General features: G+C 42.8%; 1 protein-coding gene across 2 annotated transcripts in view; it reads right to left on the bottom strand.

Moving 5' to 3' along the window:
• Positions 1-19,173, bottom strand: part of SPATA13 (spermatogenesis associated 13) — a 119,352-nt gene that overhangs the window by 29,595 nt on the left and 70,584 nt on the right. For both annotated transcript variants that reach the window (XM_069202239.1, XM_069202240.1), the window contains 5 exons: positions 18,405-18,590; positions 12,342-12,521; positions 10,530-10,762; positions 2,844-2,973; positions 651-1,023 (listed from right to left, as the gene is read on the bottom strand). In XM_069202239.1, the coding sequence (XP_069058340.1) occupies positions 651-1,023; positions 2,844-2,973; positions 10,530-10,762; positions 12,342-12,521; positions 18,405-18,590 (1,102 nt within the window). The remainder of the gene's footprint in view (positions 1-650; positions 1,024-2,843; positions 2,974-10,529; positions 10,763-12,341; positions 12,522-18,404; positions 18,591-19,173) is intronic.

The raw sequence follows: 19,173 nt of genomic DNA, 5'->3' as shown, positions 1-19,173 counted from the left end.
GACACAAGGACTTCTAAAATTGTGCCATGTTAAAGAATGTACATTGTAAAATATGTGTTTCAGAAGAAAAATTATGTTTTGGCCTAGTATGAGATGAATTCACTAAGAGCGTATGCCCGTGTTTCACCCATCTCTATAGCCAAAAACAACCAGCTCAAGTTTGTCAGGGGATCTCGCTTCTGTCCCTGACACTGTAAAGCAAGATGTCTGTAGACATCATAGTATTTGTGAAGTTATTATAATTTAACAGATTCACCTTTCCCTTGACTGATTATTGCAACTGTGCCAAACTGCTACTGTACTTGCCCACCATAGCCCCCCTACTCCCAAACATAAATCATAGCGGGGTACCAACACTTGATGGTTGAATACTAAAACTTGAAAACAGAAAGTCAAAATGTTCATACTATAACAAGCCAAACTGAGTGTTCACGATATAATACTCTATAACATTTCTTGGAAATAGCCTAAACAGAAGTTTGTAGGCATCTCATGCTGCTATTACTGTAACAACCATTTCAACATTCCGCATCTGAAGGCGACACTATATGGCACACATACAAGTATCCAAACAGTGCTTTTCTTGGTTCTCTATATAGTAATTCACATTCACTTAACGTACATTGACCATTTCTCACAATGTGACTCACCCATTTCTTTGTCCTCCTGGACCCGTTTCCTCTCAGCCGAGCAGGCCTGCAGCCATCGCTTCTTGTCTTCTTGCTTTTTTGCACAAAACAAATAAACCTCCTCAGTGGCTTGGTTCAAGATTTTAAAAGCATTCTTCACATTGAAGTTGAAGTCTTTATCCTTTCCATCTTTGGTGTCCAGGAGCTCCACCTCGTCCATGTCCACTCGGCCCTTGTAGTACAGGATGTCCCTACGCAACAGGTCCTTCTTGCAAAACACCAACTGGTGGTCAAACAGAAAAAACGTCCGCTGCTGGCTCTTGCCTTGCTTTGAGATATTGGTGAGTTCTCCTGAATGGATGAGTTCAGAGCTTCTGGCTAAAATGTCTAGACCCTGAAGTGTAAAAGGGTTCACAATTAGACTTCATGCCAAAGAAGAGTTTTTTTAGTGGTGGAATCCATAAGCAAACATAGCTAAAGGCTAACTTTAAACATATGTGGCGTGTATGCATGAAGCTAGTTTAAGACGGGGGAAAAGGTTATAAGGTTTGCTCTTTATTAGTGCCAATCAATGTGTTACCTTGTTTGTAGCTATCTGAGGCAATAAATACATATGTGAAATAATGTAAGTTAGCAAACTCAGAACAATAAGCAAACCAAAAAATGTGGGTAGCGTCATTAAGTGTGACCATAACCCACAAGAGGCATAGCTAACCAGATCAGACACATCAAATGATGAGGGTCAAGTAATTTCCCTTGTAAAGTGATTACAACATGAACTACGTGAAGCAGAAAAGCAGGGATTTGCTAACATGATCAAGCTAATGGTCAGTTGTGGTAGTACAATATAATTGTAATGACATGAAAGGTCACATTTGTTTTGTACTATTAAATGTGTAAATCTGTATTTTAGTGCACTAGTTCGAAATTACATGGTTAATTGAGCCACTTTTTTTTATTGACATGTCATATAAGGTTTAACCATCAGGCCCACGTTTCAGAAAAGAAAGTGTGGATAATTGTTTAGCAACTCTGATCAATAGATTACCTGGATTAGAAACATTTCTGAGTTTATAGCCAATCCTAGGAAACTGACTGAAAAATAAATCAGTACGCTATCAACCACAAAGGCTAAGATGGTTAAATAAAAACATACTACTACTAATACGAAGCAGGGTGGATGCTGGAAGGGGGAGGTAACCTCGGACACATCCATTCTGCTGGACATGGTGTGTGTTCTTTGGGGGTGCTCTTCAGGTGGATGCATTGGGCAATACCTTCTGAACCAGGTATGGAATGAGTCACAAACATAGACTGATTATACTAATGATTACTGAAATGTGATTATCTATTGACTTGATGTACTTTAACGTTGATGGGTGTTTACATATGTATTAAATATGTGTAGTTTATGTATGTGTATATGATTTGCATAAACCATAACTATTTTTACAGTATTAAATATTCTGCTGTAATATGTATATGAACAGGTCTCTCTGGGGTGCTCTCATTGTAATTACAGGTAACGAAATGTGCTTATTTTTCACACTGCTTGACTGTAAAGCGGTCTCAACACGTACTGGGATTCCTCTTCACTGTTATCTATGGCACCTCTTAACAACCTCCAGAAATATTGTGTAAGCTAAGGAGCAGAATTTAAAAGTGTTTATTTTTAACAGGTTTACACCCACAAAGTGCATGCAAAAATTCTCCACCTGCTATATTCCTTAAAATCCTGCATTAAAAATTGTCATTATATCAAACTTTAACTGTAAATGCCATTTGGATAAAGACAATGTTTCTACACTTGTCGGATATTCAGAAGAAAGGGGCACTAACAGCTACAAGTACTGCAGCACTCAAACATTTCAGTCTGCACCAAGCTAAGCAGTTTTCTGCAGAGGAGCTGGGGGATTACAGGGTGATCCTTAATGAAGCCCCTAATCACTTAAAATAACTGTTTCCAGGTGTGACAACTGCCAGCTCTTTGTGATAGAGTTGTCTTCTAGCTGGCAGCAAGGCGTAAAGTCATTAAATTGGGAAACAAGACAATTTATATTATAAAGTTAAAGCAAATGTGAAGTCAGTCTGTGTGAGGATATGTGTTAAGCAATGAAAGCCAACCAGTTATGTTGGGGACCAACAGAAAACAAGGAATGGGAAAATCCATTTCAGACACCATACCTCATGAATTAAAAAAAGGGCAGCACTCACCTCCCAGCCCACAATTGACACTTGCCACTGTGCAATCTTGTTTATACTCTCCAGCCTTCGCTTGCGCTCATTGATCAGACATGCAACATTCTTCATGGCCTCGTAGGCTGCCTTCACATTTTCATAATCACTGCAAAAGTACAAATGATTACTGACAACTTCATTCACAATGCCAACAAGAGCAAAGAACAATAGAGCAGATTGCTTTGCAATCCTTGTTCGCGACTGAGAAAGCCAATCAATACTACCTAAAACTGAACGAGCAACTCTCTTGTCACAATGGTGGAAAACAAAGGGCCTTGAACACAGTGTTTTTCCAGTCTTGACTCAGCTGCACTTTTTAGCCTCTGTACATCTAAAATCTATTATGGATTCTTGTAGAAAGCTAACATATTGAAGTTTCAAAGTTCTGAATATATTAGACCCATGTCACTACCCTAGCCAGCACCTCTTAAGTCTAACTAATTTCATGAAAAGGTTTTCCTAAATGTCCAGGTCTTTGCTGCTCTGAAAGGGAAACAGAAGCTTGACCTCCCTTAGCTTCTGTGAAAGGCTGTTCTAAACACTGGGCCTCTAACTACAAAAACCTTCTGTTCGAGCATGCTACATCTAAACTTCTGGATCGTCACTAACTACTGGCAATTTGTAATCCAGATACCCCAGTAATCCAATTTAGTATCTTCTGAGATCTTTTGGGATTTTGCCATTTGTGGCTTTATGTCTTAAACTGTGTTACTTAAGATGGTAGTTGCTATAGGAATCAATGTAAAAGTCTTGAAATTAGTTTCATATGTTGAGCTTTCTCCGAATGCTTCAGTGACTAGACTGCATATTGTAGCATTTGATGTTTATTCAGCAGTCCTTGTAAATCATTCAAAAAAAAATGTAAGGGTGTAGTTTGAATTACCACAGTACGGTTACTACTAAATAAAATCCCCTTTCAAGAACAACGTCCAGCATAACATAGCATATTAACCTGCTGCAATGATTGTATGAACCTGAGTTCCTACGTTTGTGTATCTGAACATTAAACACTTATGGGAAGAGTGCAGGCTCTTTACTCACATGTATCACACAGGGTACTACCAAACCAAGATAAATCCACAGACCTTGATTTAATTACTATTGACCTGATTTAGAGTTTGGAAGAGGCAGGACATCCGCCACAAGGTGTTAAATGTCTTGGTTGTCCTATTTGGAGTGTACACTCTGCCTGTCTTTCATCTTTCAAACTCTAAATCAGGCATCAGGTCTCCCTTTAGAGCTGAATTAGAAGTTCACAAATTGGCTGATTCAGATGCTGTGTCACAGTCAAAAGGGAAGTATGCTTATTCTCCCTAAAGTACAATAAAAATTTAATCTTTTTTCCTCTAATTGTTTTTTTATTTTCACTTGTTCATTGATAATGTTTATTATATTTATAAAGAACACTATTCAGACTAATTAAACTCTAGCTGCTTATAACTGCTCAATCTGGTGGTACTGATTTAATCTATGAGAGGCTAAGTGTACACACCAGGGCTTGAATTTGTCGCCATCAGTTTTCACACACAACTCTATGATGGGTTCCGTAATCGACTGAACTATCTAATAGCCACCTTTACAGTCTACAAAAATGAATGTTAAAGTAGGTTTGAGAGATTTAGATGTACCGGCTCTTTCAAGTTTTGCTACAAAGTTGTAAGGAATAACTTGTTTTAAGAAAAAGATGCACTGATCCGTTAGCTGAGATCTGCAAAGCAATTTGTATGATCTCTTTCTGATGTCTTGCAGAGAAGTGCTGTACTAGGCCTGTGAACAACAGGATGTGGTGTTCTACAGTGCCATCTCACAGCAGTCAGTACCACCAGGCTTCGAAGGCTTTGCAGAGAGTCTGCTTTCTTATGTTTTTTGCAGAAGTATATGCGCAGGGCTGGTGTTTGTGGTTGCTGGTCAACCCACTGGCAGCTCTTTTAAGGCAGCACTGGCAGCATGTGCCGCCACTGTCCTGCCCTCCCCGATCTGCTGCTGGCGAACTAAGGGTATTCAGCAGAAAAGGGGCCCTGGCAACTGCAGGTTCTGCAGCACTCATACACTGCGCCAAGCTGAAGAGTTTTCTGCACAGGAGCTTCGGGTTACAAGGTGATCCCTTACAAACCTTAATTCACTTAAGAATGACTGTTTCTAGATGCAACAACTGTCCACTCTTTGTGTCTGTGTTGTCGTCTGGCTGGGAGCAAGGTGTGAAGTCATTAAACAGAGAAATGAGACAATTTTTCAATCTAAAGTTAAAGAAAATGTGAAGAAAATGTGTGTGATGATACGTGTAAAACAACAAAGGCCAACCATTTACGTTGGATACTGTTTAACCTCTTTGATTATGCAAAAAATGACCAAGGGCACGGACACTAATGACAGACGGAGTTAAAACCTACAGGCATTCAAACAAATGCCTTGCAGGTTGCAGGCACACATTTGCAGCATATGCATAACCCATGGAGCTAGTTAAATGGGTGGATTCTTGCTAGAACTTGAGCTGTAATCTGCACGGTTCACGCAGTGCTGCTGCAGCAATCCTCTAACCATTTTATAATAATTCAAGCCTGGGACGAGCACGTTACACACAACTCTTTGTAATAAATGCATTAGTCACCCTGGGCTTCCTTATGTGACCAGTGCTCACCATGAAAGAGGTATTTTCATCACTTAACATGCCAGTGGGCCCCACCTCTCTGTACATTTTGAGTATGCACACCCATGCCACAAGGCACCGGCCACGGTGCTGCCTCTGCTCACAGTGTAGAAAGCTGTACTGGCCCGATCTAATGGAAATTTGGGTGTGCCTTATCTTCAAGGTGCAAACTGGATGGCTGGGGTCTGAATGTTTAAGACAAATGTAGTGGTTACCTGATTTCAACAATATTTGTTGCAATTGTGTTTGTGCTCCTCGTTTTAAAGGTGGATTCAATTGCTTAGTATGTCAGTATTTTCAGAATATCAAGTTCCCTGCAGCGTGAACAATGAGCACTGCAGAAGAATCCTGGTGGCAATTGTGTACAATTCCTATTGCGTGTCCCTGATTTAAAACTTTCAAAAGAACCGTATTTCTGAATTATTTAGAGCTCTTTCTCTGTGATTTGTAAAGGCAGGGCTTGGACATTGCAGGCAGAAGTGCCAGTCCCCAAAGAAAAGGACGTGTATTCTGACCCTTGACTCAGGCAATTTTTCACTCATTGAGTGGGAAAAAAGAAATCACCCTGCTTGGCTGAGAAAATGCCTGAACAGTGGTTCTGTTGTACGTTTGCCACACACAAGTGAACAGATCAGGGGAACTCCCAGACCCCACATTCCACAAGAGGATACCGCAGTGAGGAGGCGCATTTTCAGAATAGAGTTTAGGCAGGGCATGGCCAGCAACCAATCACTGCGAAATAAACATGAGCATAGAAGAAATACCACGGCAACTGAATGCCTTGCAGTGTGTAGCACAGCACTGCCATTGTGCGGGCACTGCTCAGAACAGGTTATTTGTCATGCTCTTTGTATTGTGCCTCTTGCCAATTCTAACTCAGTGATCTTCAGAAACAGCAAATTCGTTCTTGCTCCAGTGCTTTGCCCCGAAAAAGGTTGAGAAGCGGAGCAAGGGTTACTGAAAATGTCATCAGACTTGCACATGCTCCAACTGTTTACAACTTACATTGTCAATTCATACACAATAGAATACGGCGACTTCTGTTGATCAGTAGAATATATGATACATTACAAATGGAACTCTGAGACACGGATGTATTGGGGAGTTGTAATGTGCAATTGGGATAGCTAAAATTATAACTAAGCAAGAAAATGAAGGTAGGAATAGATTACTCCTGATTTAATAAACAAGCAGTAAATGTTCACTATATTTAACAAATACATAAAGTGGTTATCTTCTGAACTATGGTATGTGCAGCAAACTCGTAAAGTGTATTGCCCCGATTGTATGCGAAAGGTGGAGTAAGCGCATTCCTCATCACGTGGCCTGGCTCACTAGAGATGATGGTGCTACAATGTTTACTTTTTCACCCCTGCTGATGTCCGGATTCCATGAGCATTCTCGGTTACCGCAGTGATCAACACTCAGGAGGTCATGAGGTCTCAGGGACGGTTGACAGTTCCTGGATAGAGCAGATGGGGGCGCTCCTGTAAACAGTCTTTTGTTGGATTAAAATTAATCCGTCCAATCACTACAGTTTGGTGACTAGCACCTGCCTGGATCACCAAGCTGCCCAGCAGTTGAGCACAGCATGAATGGATGGGGACAGAGAAGGAGGTAAGTGGTGCAACAATTTTGGCCAGCGCAGCGTCTCAGCCTCTTGATCTCTTTGAGGTCGGGCGGGGTGGATGTTGTTTTCAGCACAAGAAAAGCAGGGTGCTGCATGACCCTTACATCTCCTGTAGCATTCATGGGACTCTTGTTTGGGGGAGTGCTACTGTGAGCGACAATTGACACAATTCTTTAATGCTGCAGGCATGTTTGTAGTAATATTCACTTAGTCCAATGAAGGAATGCAATTGGTCTTTCCCTTGGGGAGTAGGGATCAACCTGATTGCATTCACCCAATCTCCCTTAGGTACAGTCCCTTGCTCTGAAATGGTGCACCCAAAGTACTCAATCTGTCTCAACAGAAACAGACACTTCTCTTTGCGTAAAGTAAGGCCAGCCATCCTCAATATTTCCAACACTTCCATTAAAACTCTATTTTGTTCTTCAACTGTTGTCCCAAAAACTATTATGTCATCTTGAACACAAACTGGGCCCTGTGGCTGCCTGAGACAAACAAAGCTGAGGGTTGTTATATCGCATATTCACAGAACAGAAGTTTTGGTCACTGATGTGGGTGCGCTCATCTAATCCTTTGCACGGAACATCACTAACGTTCCTGGTACAGGTGAGCGGACCTCCAGATGTGCTGAAATTCTTAGTAAGTGCTTACCGCTTCAACTGAATGCACACTTCATAATACATTATTATGCGATTCTCCTGACGTACTAACATGCACAGCACAAATAAACATATTACTACACAGTGCAGATAACACTCACCATAGTGTCAATGTTCACTTATCTATGACAACAAAAATCAATTTGTAACCTCTCCATCACAGCTTTTGCTACAAAAGCAATCATCAACTGGGTAACAGCAATACCCCTTTTGCAACAGGAAGACCTCTTTTAATGTCATTTGTATTTCAGGCGATAGGTCATATGCAAGAAAGAATACTTTATACTGTTTCAGATCAAGCGTGTTGATCCACATTTCAGTGCCTCGTTAATCTGCAAAGCAATAGCTCTTAGGGTATCCATGAAGATGATCCCCAAACGTCTGCACTATGTTGGGTCAATTACATGCTTTGTATCTCATGGATTTGGATAGTGGAAGTCTTGAATGGTAGACTGAGTCAGCAGAAGGACAATCAGCAAATATTTAAGACTGTATGAAAGAAATAATCTTGTCCGAGGCAAACCTGGAATGCCACATGCTACGTCCAGCATGTTACTATTCTCTGCTGGTGCACAGAACTATATATTGCTTTTTTCTATCTGACATTTCACTGTACTGTCAGCTGATTCTCATCTCCACTCTGGCTGAATACAAAGGTTCATTTTCTCCTTTAGTGATTCTGTGGATCACATTAATGAATAAACAAAGCTAGCATGAAAAATGTACATAAAACATATAAAACAGCTTTGCCAGTGCTAGTACTTTAGAGCAGAATAGTCTCTGCGTGTTTCATTCACAAACATATTGCAGTGGTAAGCTACATTCACAACCACAAAACGTTTGATTTTGTTTTACGTTCTAAAATCCTGACTCACTAACAAAATGTGTGCAGAATTTCCTAAACCAGTTTTTTGCGGCCAAACTGTTAGAGGTAGGAAGATGTGTGAACCCAGGGTAAAGTTATGGCAATCAAGAAGGTGAGAAAACACACACACGCACACACTCTCCCTTTTTCTAACCATGTGAGTATTCACAGTTTTTTGTACATTTGTGTGCCTAGCCCATGTAGAAAAGGCGTGAGCCGAGCTTTAAACTGGCACATTTACTCCTGTTCTGTGAATTGGGTGTTGTGTTTGAGTCTTTATAAACAAAAGTGGGGACTGGGAGATTACTGGTCCAGTGCACAGTCTCCCGACCTGAACCTATAATATCAAAATAAGTGCACTGTTCCACGACAGAGAGAAAACAAGAAAGAGATCAGAGGTGGCGAAACTATACTGAGTATACTTAGGAGAGCCCTCAAGCACCCTTTTGGGTGACAGGTATCATCATCGGGCTTACTCCTCGCCAGACTGGTGCTGCAATGCCTGGCGGGCCGCCCAGCATTCTGGGTGGCACTCAACCATAATAAAATTGCTAACAACGGTGGTCTGGGAAAAGAATTGAATCAAAGATGGAGAGTGTAGAACAAAAGACAAGACTCTAAAATTAGCTCTGAACCTAAGCCACTGTTTTAATGCGATAGAAATTGGGTTCAGGCCAATATTAAAAACAAAAATATCAGAGTGTTACTGGGAATAATGTACCGTTACACTCTATAATCAGGGAAGGTAGTTCACCTAATCCTGCATGGTCAACATGTTTCGCGTCTATGTTTGGTCACAAAGTGATCCAGTGACGCTTCTTCAGGACCCACAAAAAAAGCCTGTGATTATAAAACTACTTCTCCTATATATCAGTAATATTATCAAGTGCACGTACAGTCACTTACAGAGTGGAAGACAGAATATGCCTAAGTCAATCGGTCAGTATAGTCGCCCATCCCATATTAGAGATTGGGCTCCCTAGGTCTGCGCTAGCATCAACCAAGGAAAACGAATGTATCACGTCCTTGGTATGTCCGGGAACCTGCCCTCTGCTGCGCGCCTGGTAGAACTACCTTCCCTGATTATAGAGTGTAACGGTACATTATTCCCAGTAACACTCTGATATTTTTGTTTTTAATATTGGCCTGAACCCAATTTCTATCGCATTAAAACAGTGGCTTAGGTTCAGAGCTAATTTTAGAGTCTTGTCTTTTGTTCTACACTCTCCATCTTTGATTCAATTCTTTTCCCAGACCACCGTTGTTAGCAATTTTATTATGGTTGAGTGCCACCCAGAATGCTGGGCGGCCCGCCAGGCATTGCAGCACCAGTCTGGCGAGGAGTAAGCCCGTGTTTGAGTCTTTACCTGAATAGCACATCAGTCACCACGACCTCTGTGTGATGTGCACATTGGCCTCTACCTCTCTGTGGGTGCATCTACTCCTGAATACGGAAACAGTCTGTACATGAACACTCTCTATTTGTAGACGGTCTCTATTTGTAGACGGTCTCTATTTGGACTCCTGTTACTGTAAGGGTCTCTTCTGTAAGGATCTAGAAAAGGTAGCTTGTTTGCAAATGTTGGACAACATTCTCGTTTGTGTATATTAGACAAATAACGAGCACCAATTTGTCTAAACCTGGTAAAGGAATTAAATATGTTTTTGACTAAGTGCCTCTATAACCTTCAGCATTAAATGCAATACTATTTAGTTGAATCGAGTGTGGCTTCATGGAAATCTCGCTTTTGCTCTAACATCTCAAACACCTTCTCTGCGCACCTACCAGAGTTAGAATGTGTAAGGTTCCACTGAACAGAACTCTCATTTGCAGCCCGAGAGGGGGCGAGTCAGCACTCACCTGTGCTCTGGAGTCGTGTACTTCAGCAGCTCTCCTAACTGCAGGGGGTATTTGCAGATCTTCTGCACCGGAGTGAGCAGGAAGCCATCGATGGCGATGTCAATCATCTGCTGCAGCAGCCGGCAGGCCTCGAAGAAGTGGCGGTATTTTCCCTGCTTCATCAGCTTCGAAAGCTCAACACACGCACTGGGGTGATTGTTGCAATACTCGGAGTAGATGTCAAACCCTTCTTGCTGGAAAGGAATGAAAGACAGTCTAAACTCCAAGCACTGGTACGAAGAGAAATGATATCTGAGCGACGTTGATTATAATGTTACCACCAAGCAACTTGACGTGCTGTTACAGCTTGTTTGAACAGTCAACAAAACAGTATTTGGCAATAGGATGAAAGGATCCTGATTAAAACATTCCATTCCACGTTATGAGCACAAGTTCATAATTATCAGCATCGGTGTCGTTACTGCTTGGGATCATAAAATAGGGGCACACAATCAGCAGCGAAACGTGATTTATTTAGAACTGAATGTGTTGTGATAGCAAGACGCAAAATTAGATTTGAACATTTCGTTTTTATTAATTTCAAATACATTTTTGTAAGGCACTCTTGCTTAAATGAATGATTTGACTACAAATAGTTACGTACATAAATAACCAGATTGCTTTTTACCTAAGAGTTGTATTTAAGGCAGGAAGAATGGAGCACAAGCATGTGCAAGTCCATGCAGTAATAACAACATTGTGCAAAGTGCTGGTGCATGTCGGCTTTTTAAAGGGGTCAGGCGGCCTCCTGTTCATATACGCGAGGCCAAAAGAAGCCTGTGAGCGAGTCACAGCACAGATGCAGACCTCCCTAACTACTGGGGAGAATGTGAAGGCCCGTGCAAGGGAGAAGGAGGGTCCACACTGTGTACACAAGGTGACCCTAAGACACTGAATCACAAGCAAAGCAACAAAATAAGGTCTACATGGAGAAACCCTGCTAGCCCAGGTCTTAGTTGCATTGCACTCCCATCCATACTTTAAAATGCCACGCCCTCAGTAGATCTTTGGAGAGGGGGCATGGTGTATATTCGTATAGTGGTCAGTAAGTGCCCTCTTTCTCCCTTGTGTTTGCTACATGGGCACCACCTAATGAGTAGGAGATATTCAAGTACACTGATAAGATAAACAAGCATTTGCAATGCAACGTGTCTCGCATTATGTTGAGTTAGAGCTATAAGCGTTGTAAACTCTCAGCGGGTCTTTTCTTGCCACATTAAATGAAAAAATAAACAAAAATGAGCAAAATCGTGCTGCGAAATAAAGAGAAAAAGTAGTCCAGAAACCATATGGAAAACAGGGAACCTCGTACGTTTCCAGTAGGTTACCGGTGCTCTCAAGGAGGAAAAGGCATGACATATGCATGCCTTTCACAAATGAAAACAAGCGGATTTTAAAAGGCAAGACCACGAACCAATGAAAGTGACTGATGTAACATGGGCGTGGTTAAAATCACCCTAAAAAGAGATTAGAAGAGGGACGGAGCACTTTGCACTCGTCCCTAAAAAGAATGCCCTCATATGCCCTGCTGTAGGTATTCACAGTGGCGTAACAAAACTTGAGGGGGCCCCGTGCAAAGTACATGGAGGGATTCCGTTCTTGGTGCACTCAGGACACCTCAAGCCTGGGTACTGTGCTGAGTGGGCTCCCTGGAGCTCAAGGGCTGCGGGGGCCTTTGTTACACCACTAGACGTTCATTTAATCAAGGGACAACCCCTGCTGTGTTGTGAAGAAGCAGCAAAAAAAAAAAAAACACAGAAGCGATAGACATACGTGTTGGAGAAAGCAGGTTCCGATTTCACTCAAGTGAGGCTCTTCTTTATTGTATTGCTTCTCGAGGTCCTTCAAAAACTTCCGCTGGAACTTATAAATATCTTCAATGTTTCCAAAAATGGTGCTCAATTGGGCCTCGGTGAACATGACAGTATGTTTTTTGCACTGCCGAATGTAACCCTACACGAAAAAACGCAGAAACCAGTTAAAACGTTTGGATTAAAAAAACACATTTTTAAAGCAACATGATGCATGTCACTAATTTTCAAGGAGAGCACAGTGCGGTCTATTTAACATCAATAGATAAAATGATTCAATTTATCATAATAACAATACTACAGTCCATTTAAGAGGGCACACACATTCCACCCCTGCAGCAGTTAATGCACATGGCATGGAAAACAGACACTTGAAATCTAAAATAATGTCTGCGACCTGAAGATTCCGTTCACCTCCAGACACGCCACCCTAATTATGAATACACGTGGATAGTCAAGTTATGCATATTGAGGCATCATTTTTATTTTGTGTTTTTTTTCCTTATTCAGTTGGTGAATCGAATTGCCACTTCAGCAACAGTGCCTTCCTAGAATTTACAAAACCATTAAAATCGATGGAAGATGTATGTCTGTAAGGGATGGCGCATGGGAAAATACAAAAATTCATAACCACTGAAGGAAAGATAGCAAGCCACTTTCATTATTCTATCTTCTATTTGGAACCCACTTTGCTCATCTTTCAAAAAAGAAAATACACATTTCCCAATGACAAATGTATTAATAAAAATGTTCACATGAGCGAAATATTACCTGATACGTCTGTGGGTGCACGTGTGTTTGGTCATTTCAGATTTTATGCTGCATAGTTGTAAATTGATAAAACACATTTATTGTCATAGCTAAAAATCAACGCTGTGTACTAGGAAAGCTGTGGCCACAGAGGTAGGTTTAGCCTTTCTTCAAAGTGGAAGAAAATGCCAAACTGAGTCCGACCCTGCCCTATGAAGAAGCTGAGGCCCCACTCTATAAGATGTATTGTGGAACTGGGGCACATTTGCCTACTGGAAACACTGAAAGAATTCCCAACAGGGTGACTCCTCTCATGAAGATGTGGCAGAGTCTAAAAGCCTGATCCAAGTGTGACTGAATAATTCCCAGCACAATCTGGAGGGATTTCTCCCAATTTTAGGTCTCGCCTACTACACAGCATAAGCTATTAGTTTGAGAAAAGATCTACTGCTCATTACATACCATAGTTTTGCTTTAATGTCACTCTCATTTCCTTGCTTTATATTTGTTTGAGCTTTCACTTCTCTTCTTGTGTTTGTCCTGCCCATGGAGCATTGCCTCATTTCTTGTGCCCTTCCACAGTTTACATGTCAAGCACTATCGTTTTCTTTTTAGTGAAGCACTCTGTGAGAGTGCATGTGTTTTCCAGCTGTCTCTCTCCTGTATGTCTCTTCAGCCTTCTGGCACACTTCATGTTGGTCTCTCTCACCAATGCACTTCTACCCTCCCCACTCAGTGAGGCACTATCCCTCATGTGCTTCTCCCCTCGCATTGCTTTCTCACTTGTATGATTCTGCCCCAGCTCCAACTAGTTCTCTGTCACCCATGCATTTCTTTCCTGTTCCTTGGCACCAGGTTGTTCCCTCACCCTGCTTTGCAGTTCTCCCTGCCCTCTGTGTCGGTTCTCCACACCCACAACCTTCATGTTGCTTATGCTTATGCTTTGCTTCCTGCTTTGTTTCTACTCACTAGCCCACTGTGTTATATCTCCCCCTTTCCAAAAAACAAACAAAAAAAGCTTTACTTCTACTTTTCTTTTACAAAGATGGATTGGTGTTAAAAGAAATATACAATAAAATTAAATTAAATAAAAAAGAAGCACCTGCGTCATTCTGTAGGTGTGCACTTGCCTACACAAAGACACAGACAGCATCAGGGATGCTGTACAGCATCGCAAAGCTAATAGGCCTCAATGGCAACACCTATTGCCTTTGGCAACACTTCTAATAGGAAAGCTGATTATGTTATGAAACACTTAGGAACTCCATCTTTATGGCTAGAATAAATCAAAGTAAGGGTTGGTAACAAACCATAATAGTAGTGAAATGTAATTATGTGATTTTTTTCAAAAGGAAAATAATTTGCATAGTTCCCTTTTCACTTCAATGCAAGATCGGGATTTTCAAATACATTTCTGATTTCAGTGTCTGTGAATAGGCTAAGTGTTGCAATATCCTTTGCCGTCTTCTATGATGCTTCCCATTGTGCAATCATTTCGGAGAAGCGTCAGACATATTTAGCCATCCTGTCATGTTAATAAGTGAAAAGGCAAGCGCGTATTTGCAGCAGTGTTTACAGTATTACCATGTGCTACAGCCCCGCAGCAAGGCAGTACCGTGATAGACAGACAGCACCCATCGAAATTCGACAGCTAAGGGTTAGGGGCATAGTCACTATGGATCACAGCGGCTCACAATGTATTGATACTGGTGTCAATCTATCAGGAAGGGACTGCTCTATAGGGCAATAAGGCAGTGCCTGAGGGGCTGGGCTGGTAGGTCAGTGGGTGGGTGTAAGGAAATGCCTCCTTGGCATGGTTGCCCCCTGACTTTTTGCCTTTGCTGATGCTATGTTTACAATTGAAAGTGTGCTGAGGCCTGCTAACCAGGCCCCAGCACCAGTGTTCTTTCCCTAACCTGTACTTTTGTATCCACAATTGGCAGACCCTGGCATCCAGATAAGTCCCTTGTAACTGGTACTTCTAGTACCAAGGGCCCTGATGCCAAGGAAGGTCTCTAAGGGCTGCAGCATGTCTTATGCCACCCTGGAGACCTCTCACTCAGCACAGACACACTGCTTGCCAGCTTGTGTGTGCTAGTGAGAACAAAACGAGTAAGTCGACATGGCACTCCCCTCAGGGTGCCATGCCAGCCTCTCACTGCCTATGCAAGTATAGGTCAGTCACCCCTCTAGCAGGCCTTACAGCCCTAAGGCAGGGTGCACTATACCATAGGTGAGGGTACCAGTGCATGAGCATGGTACCCCTACAGTGTCTAAACAAAACCTTAGACATTGTAAGTGCAGGGTAGCCATAAGAGTATATGGTCTGGGAGTTTGTCAAACACGAACTCCACAGCACCATAATGGCTACACTGAAAACTGGGAAGTTTGGTATCAAACTTCTCAGCACAATAAATGCACACTGATGCCAGTGTACATTTTATTGCAAAATACACCCCAGAGGGCACCTTAGAGGTGCCCCCTGAAACCTAACCGACTGTCTGTGTAGGCTGACTAGTTCCAGCAGCCTGCCACACTAGAGACATGTTGCTGGCCCCATGGGGAGAGTGCCTTTGTCACTCTGAGGCCAGTAACAAAGCCTGCACTGGGTGGAGATGCTAACACCTCCCCCAGGCAGGAGCTGTAACACCTGGCGGTGAGCCTCAAAGGCTCACCCCTTTGTCACAGCACCGCAGGACACTCCAGCTAGTGGAGTTGCCCGCCCCCTCCGGCCCCGGCCCCCACTTTTGGCGGCAAGGCCGGAGAAAATAATGAGAATAACAAGGAGGAGTCACTGGCCAGTCAGGACAGCCCCTAAGGTGTCCTGAGCTGAGGTGACTCTAACTTTTAGAAATCCTCCATCTTGCAGATGGAGGATTCCCCCAATAGGGTTAGGATTGTGACCCCCTCCCCTTGGGAGGAGGCACAAAGAGGGTGTACCCACCCTCAGGGCTAGTAGCCATTGGCTACTAACCCCCCAGACCTAAACACGCCCTTAAATTTAGTATTTAAGGGCTACCCTGAACCCTAGAAAATTAGATTCCTGCAACAACAAGAAGAAGGATTGCCTAGCTGAAAACCCCTGCAGAGGAAGACCAGAAGACAACAACTGCCTTGGCTCCAGAAACTCACCGGCCTGTCTCCTGCCTTCCAAAGAACTCTGCTCCAGCGACGCCTTCCAAAGGGACCAGCGACCTCTGAATCCTCTGAGGACTGCCCTGCTTCGACGACGACAAGAAACTCCCGAGGACAGCGGACCTGCTCCAAAAAGACTGCAACTTTATCCAAAGGAGCAGCTTTAAAAACCCTGCAATCTCCCCGCAAGAAGCGTGAGACTTGCAACACTGCACCCGGCGACCCCGACTCGGCTGGTGGAGAACCAACACCCCAGGGAGGACCCCCGGACTACTCTACGACTGTGAGTACCAAAACCTGTCCCCCCTGAGCCCCCACAGCGCCGCCTGCAGAGGGAATCCCGAGGCTTCCCCTGACCGCGACTCTCTGAAACCTAAGTCCCGACGCCTGGAAAAGACCCTGCACCCGCAGCCCCCAGGACCTGAAGGACCGGACTTTCACTGCAGAAGTGACCCCCAGGAGTCACTCTCCCTTGCCCAAGTGGAGGTTTCCCCGAGGAAGCCCCCCCTTGCCTGCCTGCAGCGCTGAAGAGATCCCTTGATCTCTCATTGACTTCCATTGCGAACCCGACGCTTGTTCTAACACTGCACCCGGCCGCCCCCGAGCCGCTGAGGGTGAAATTTCTGTGTGGGCTTGTGTCCCCCCCCGGTGCCCTACAAAACCCCCCTGGTCTGCCCTCCGAAGACGCGGGTACTTACCTGCTGGCAGACTGGAACCGGGGCACCCCCTTCTCTCCATTGAAGCCTATGCGTTTTGGGCACCACTTTGAACTCTGCACCTGACCGGCCCTGAGCTGCTGGTGTGGTAACTTTGGGGTTGCTCTGAACCCCCAACGGTGGGCTACCTTGGACCAAGAACTGAACCCTGTAAGTGTCTTACTTACCTGGTAAAACTAACAAATACTTACCTCCCCCAGGAACTGTGAAAATTGCACTAAGTGTCCACTTTTAAAATAGCTATTTGTGAATAACTTGAAAAGTATACATGCAATTGAAATAATTCAAAGTTCCTAATGTACTTACCTGCAATACCTTTCAAACAAGATATTACATGTTAAATTTGAGCCTGTGGTTCCTAAAAATAAACTAAGAAAATATATTTTTCTATAACAAAACCTATTGGCTGGATTTGTCTCTGAGTGTGTGTACCTCATTTATTGTCTATGTGTATGTACAACAAATGCTTAACACTACTCCTTGGATAAGCCTACTGCTCGACCACACTACCACAAAATAGAGCATTAGTATTATCTCTTTTTACCACTATTTTACCTCTAAGGGGAACCCTTGGACTCTGTGCATGCTATTCCTTACTTTGAAATAGCACATACAGAGCCAACTTCCTACAGTGGGCCTGTTGTTAGGGCGGTTTGTTTATGGTCTTATGGACTGATTGATTTTCACCGTGGATTTCCTTGATATTATCACAAACATTGCCTGAAGCAAGCACAAAATAATGCGGTCCCTCATACCTTTCAAAACACCTCCATAGCATATCTTTACAAGCTCATAACAGCCCTAATTTCCAGGTGTGGGCCATTTTTTAAATAAATGTAAATGCCAAAGGGAGGGCACTTATTTTGGTGCATAGGCCAGGTTTCCAACCTAGTTTGACCCTGCAATGTATACAATTCCAAATGTAGATTGAGCAATTCCTTTATTGCTGAGACCACATAATAAAGCTATTAAGAGAACCATATCTGAAACATACAGTTAATCAAGGCCATCCGACATGTTGATTGAATCTGAGAAAGCAAATGATATGCCTCTTTCATTACTGATTAGTATGTCTAAGTTAATTGATGGATATGGGCAGTAACTGTGATTATTCCACAATGGTGTATATTAGGGGTATCCAAACAAAGTTGGAATCACACCGAACCAATGCTAGATTTTCAGGGTACCGACCTGAGATACATATATATAGATATAATTAATATAACTGGAACTCATTTACATGATCAGTGGTTATCCTGTAATATTGTCACAGAGCTGGCCCTTCTGGGCACCCATGTTCTAAATTTGTGACCATCAGATATTCATAATACCCTGGTAAGATGGTCTAATGTACTACACAAATGCAAAAGAGACGAAAATCTCTTTTCAATTTTATATTATTCTACAGATGCCTGGATAATTACCTCGCAGATGTCTTTAAGATGCTTGATGTAGACTCGCTCTGTGTTCATTATTTCCTGTATGACGTTTGTCCGCATCTGATCTTTGTTCTCTGCATTCTTGTGGCGGTGCTTGCTCACGTCAGAATCATGGTCTCCGTCCTGACTACTGCTGGAACTTTCTAGACCGTCATCCTGATTGACACGTAACTGCAAGCAGACAGAAAAGACAGATGAGCGAGAGCACACACAGACGCAACCATACACAGAATCACTGTATTCAATTGAGGTTCATTGAGTACATCAGTTATCAGTTAATATACAGAGTAAAAACACTGCAATTCAGCATTAGCCCCCTACCACCTCCTTCCCTTTGATCCTGAGTTTGTTTTTTTAGTCTATTTTTTCGTATAGTGCCTAATTGCCACACATTTCACTGCAACAGTATTAAACCGCTACATTCCACTTTTTCCACAATTGGGTTCGGTGCATCATCAAAACCATAATTGAGTAATGCTGGCGTACTGGAAATGCATTCAGCAGTCAGAGTAGTATTTAGTCCACTGTGGTAAGATACAAAGCATTTTAGCGTTTTCCCGAAGCTTCACAAATTAAGCTTGTATTTGGTGTGCAGCAACACTAAGCTAGTAATTCTTCGAAATCCTACTCTGCAAATGAGTTTCCGACACTGGGTCAAAGATATTTTGCTGCTCATGAAAATCCTCATCTGTGCCAGCACTTGCACTCAGCAATATTGCAAATGATGAACACAAGGGCATCCACTCGGTGGCAG

This window comes from Pleurodeles waltl, chromosome 8 (assembly GCF_031143425.1).
Source record: "Pleurodeles waltl isolate 20211129_DDA chromosome 8, aPleWal1.hap1.20221129, whole genome shotgun sequence".
NCBI classification, from domain to species: Eukaryota; Metazoa; Chordata; class Amphibia; order Caudata; family Salamandridae; genus Pleurodeles; species Pleurodeles waltl.
This window is presented reverse-complemented; position numbering and strand designations above follow the sequence as displayed.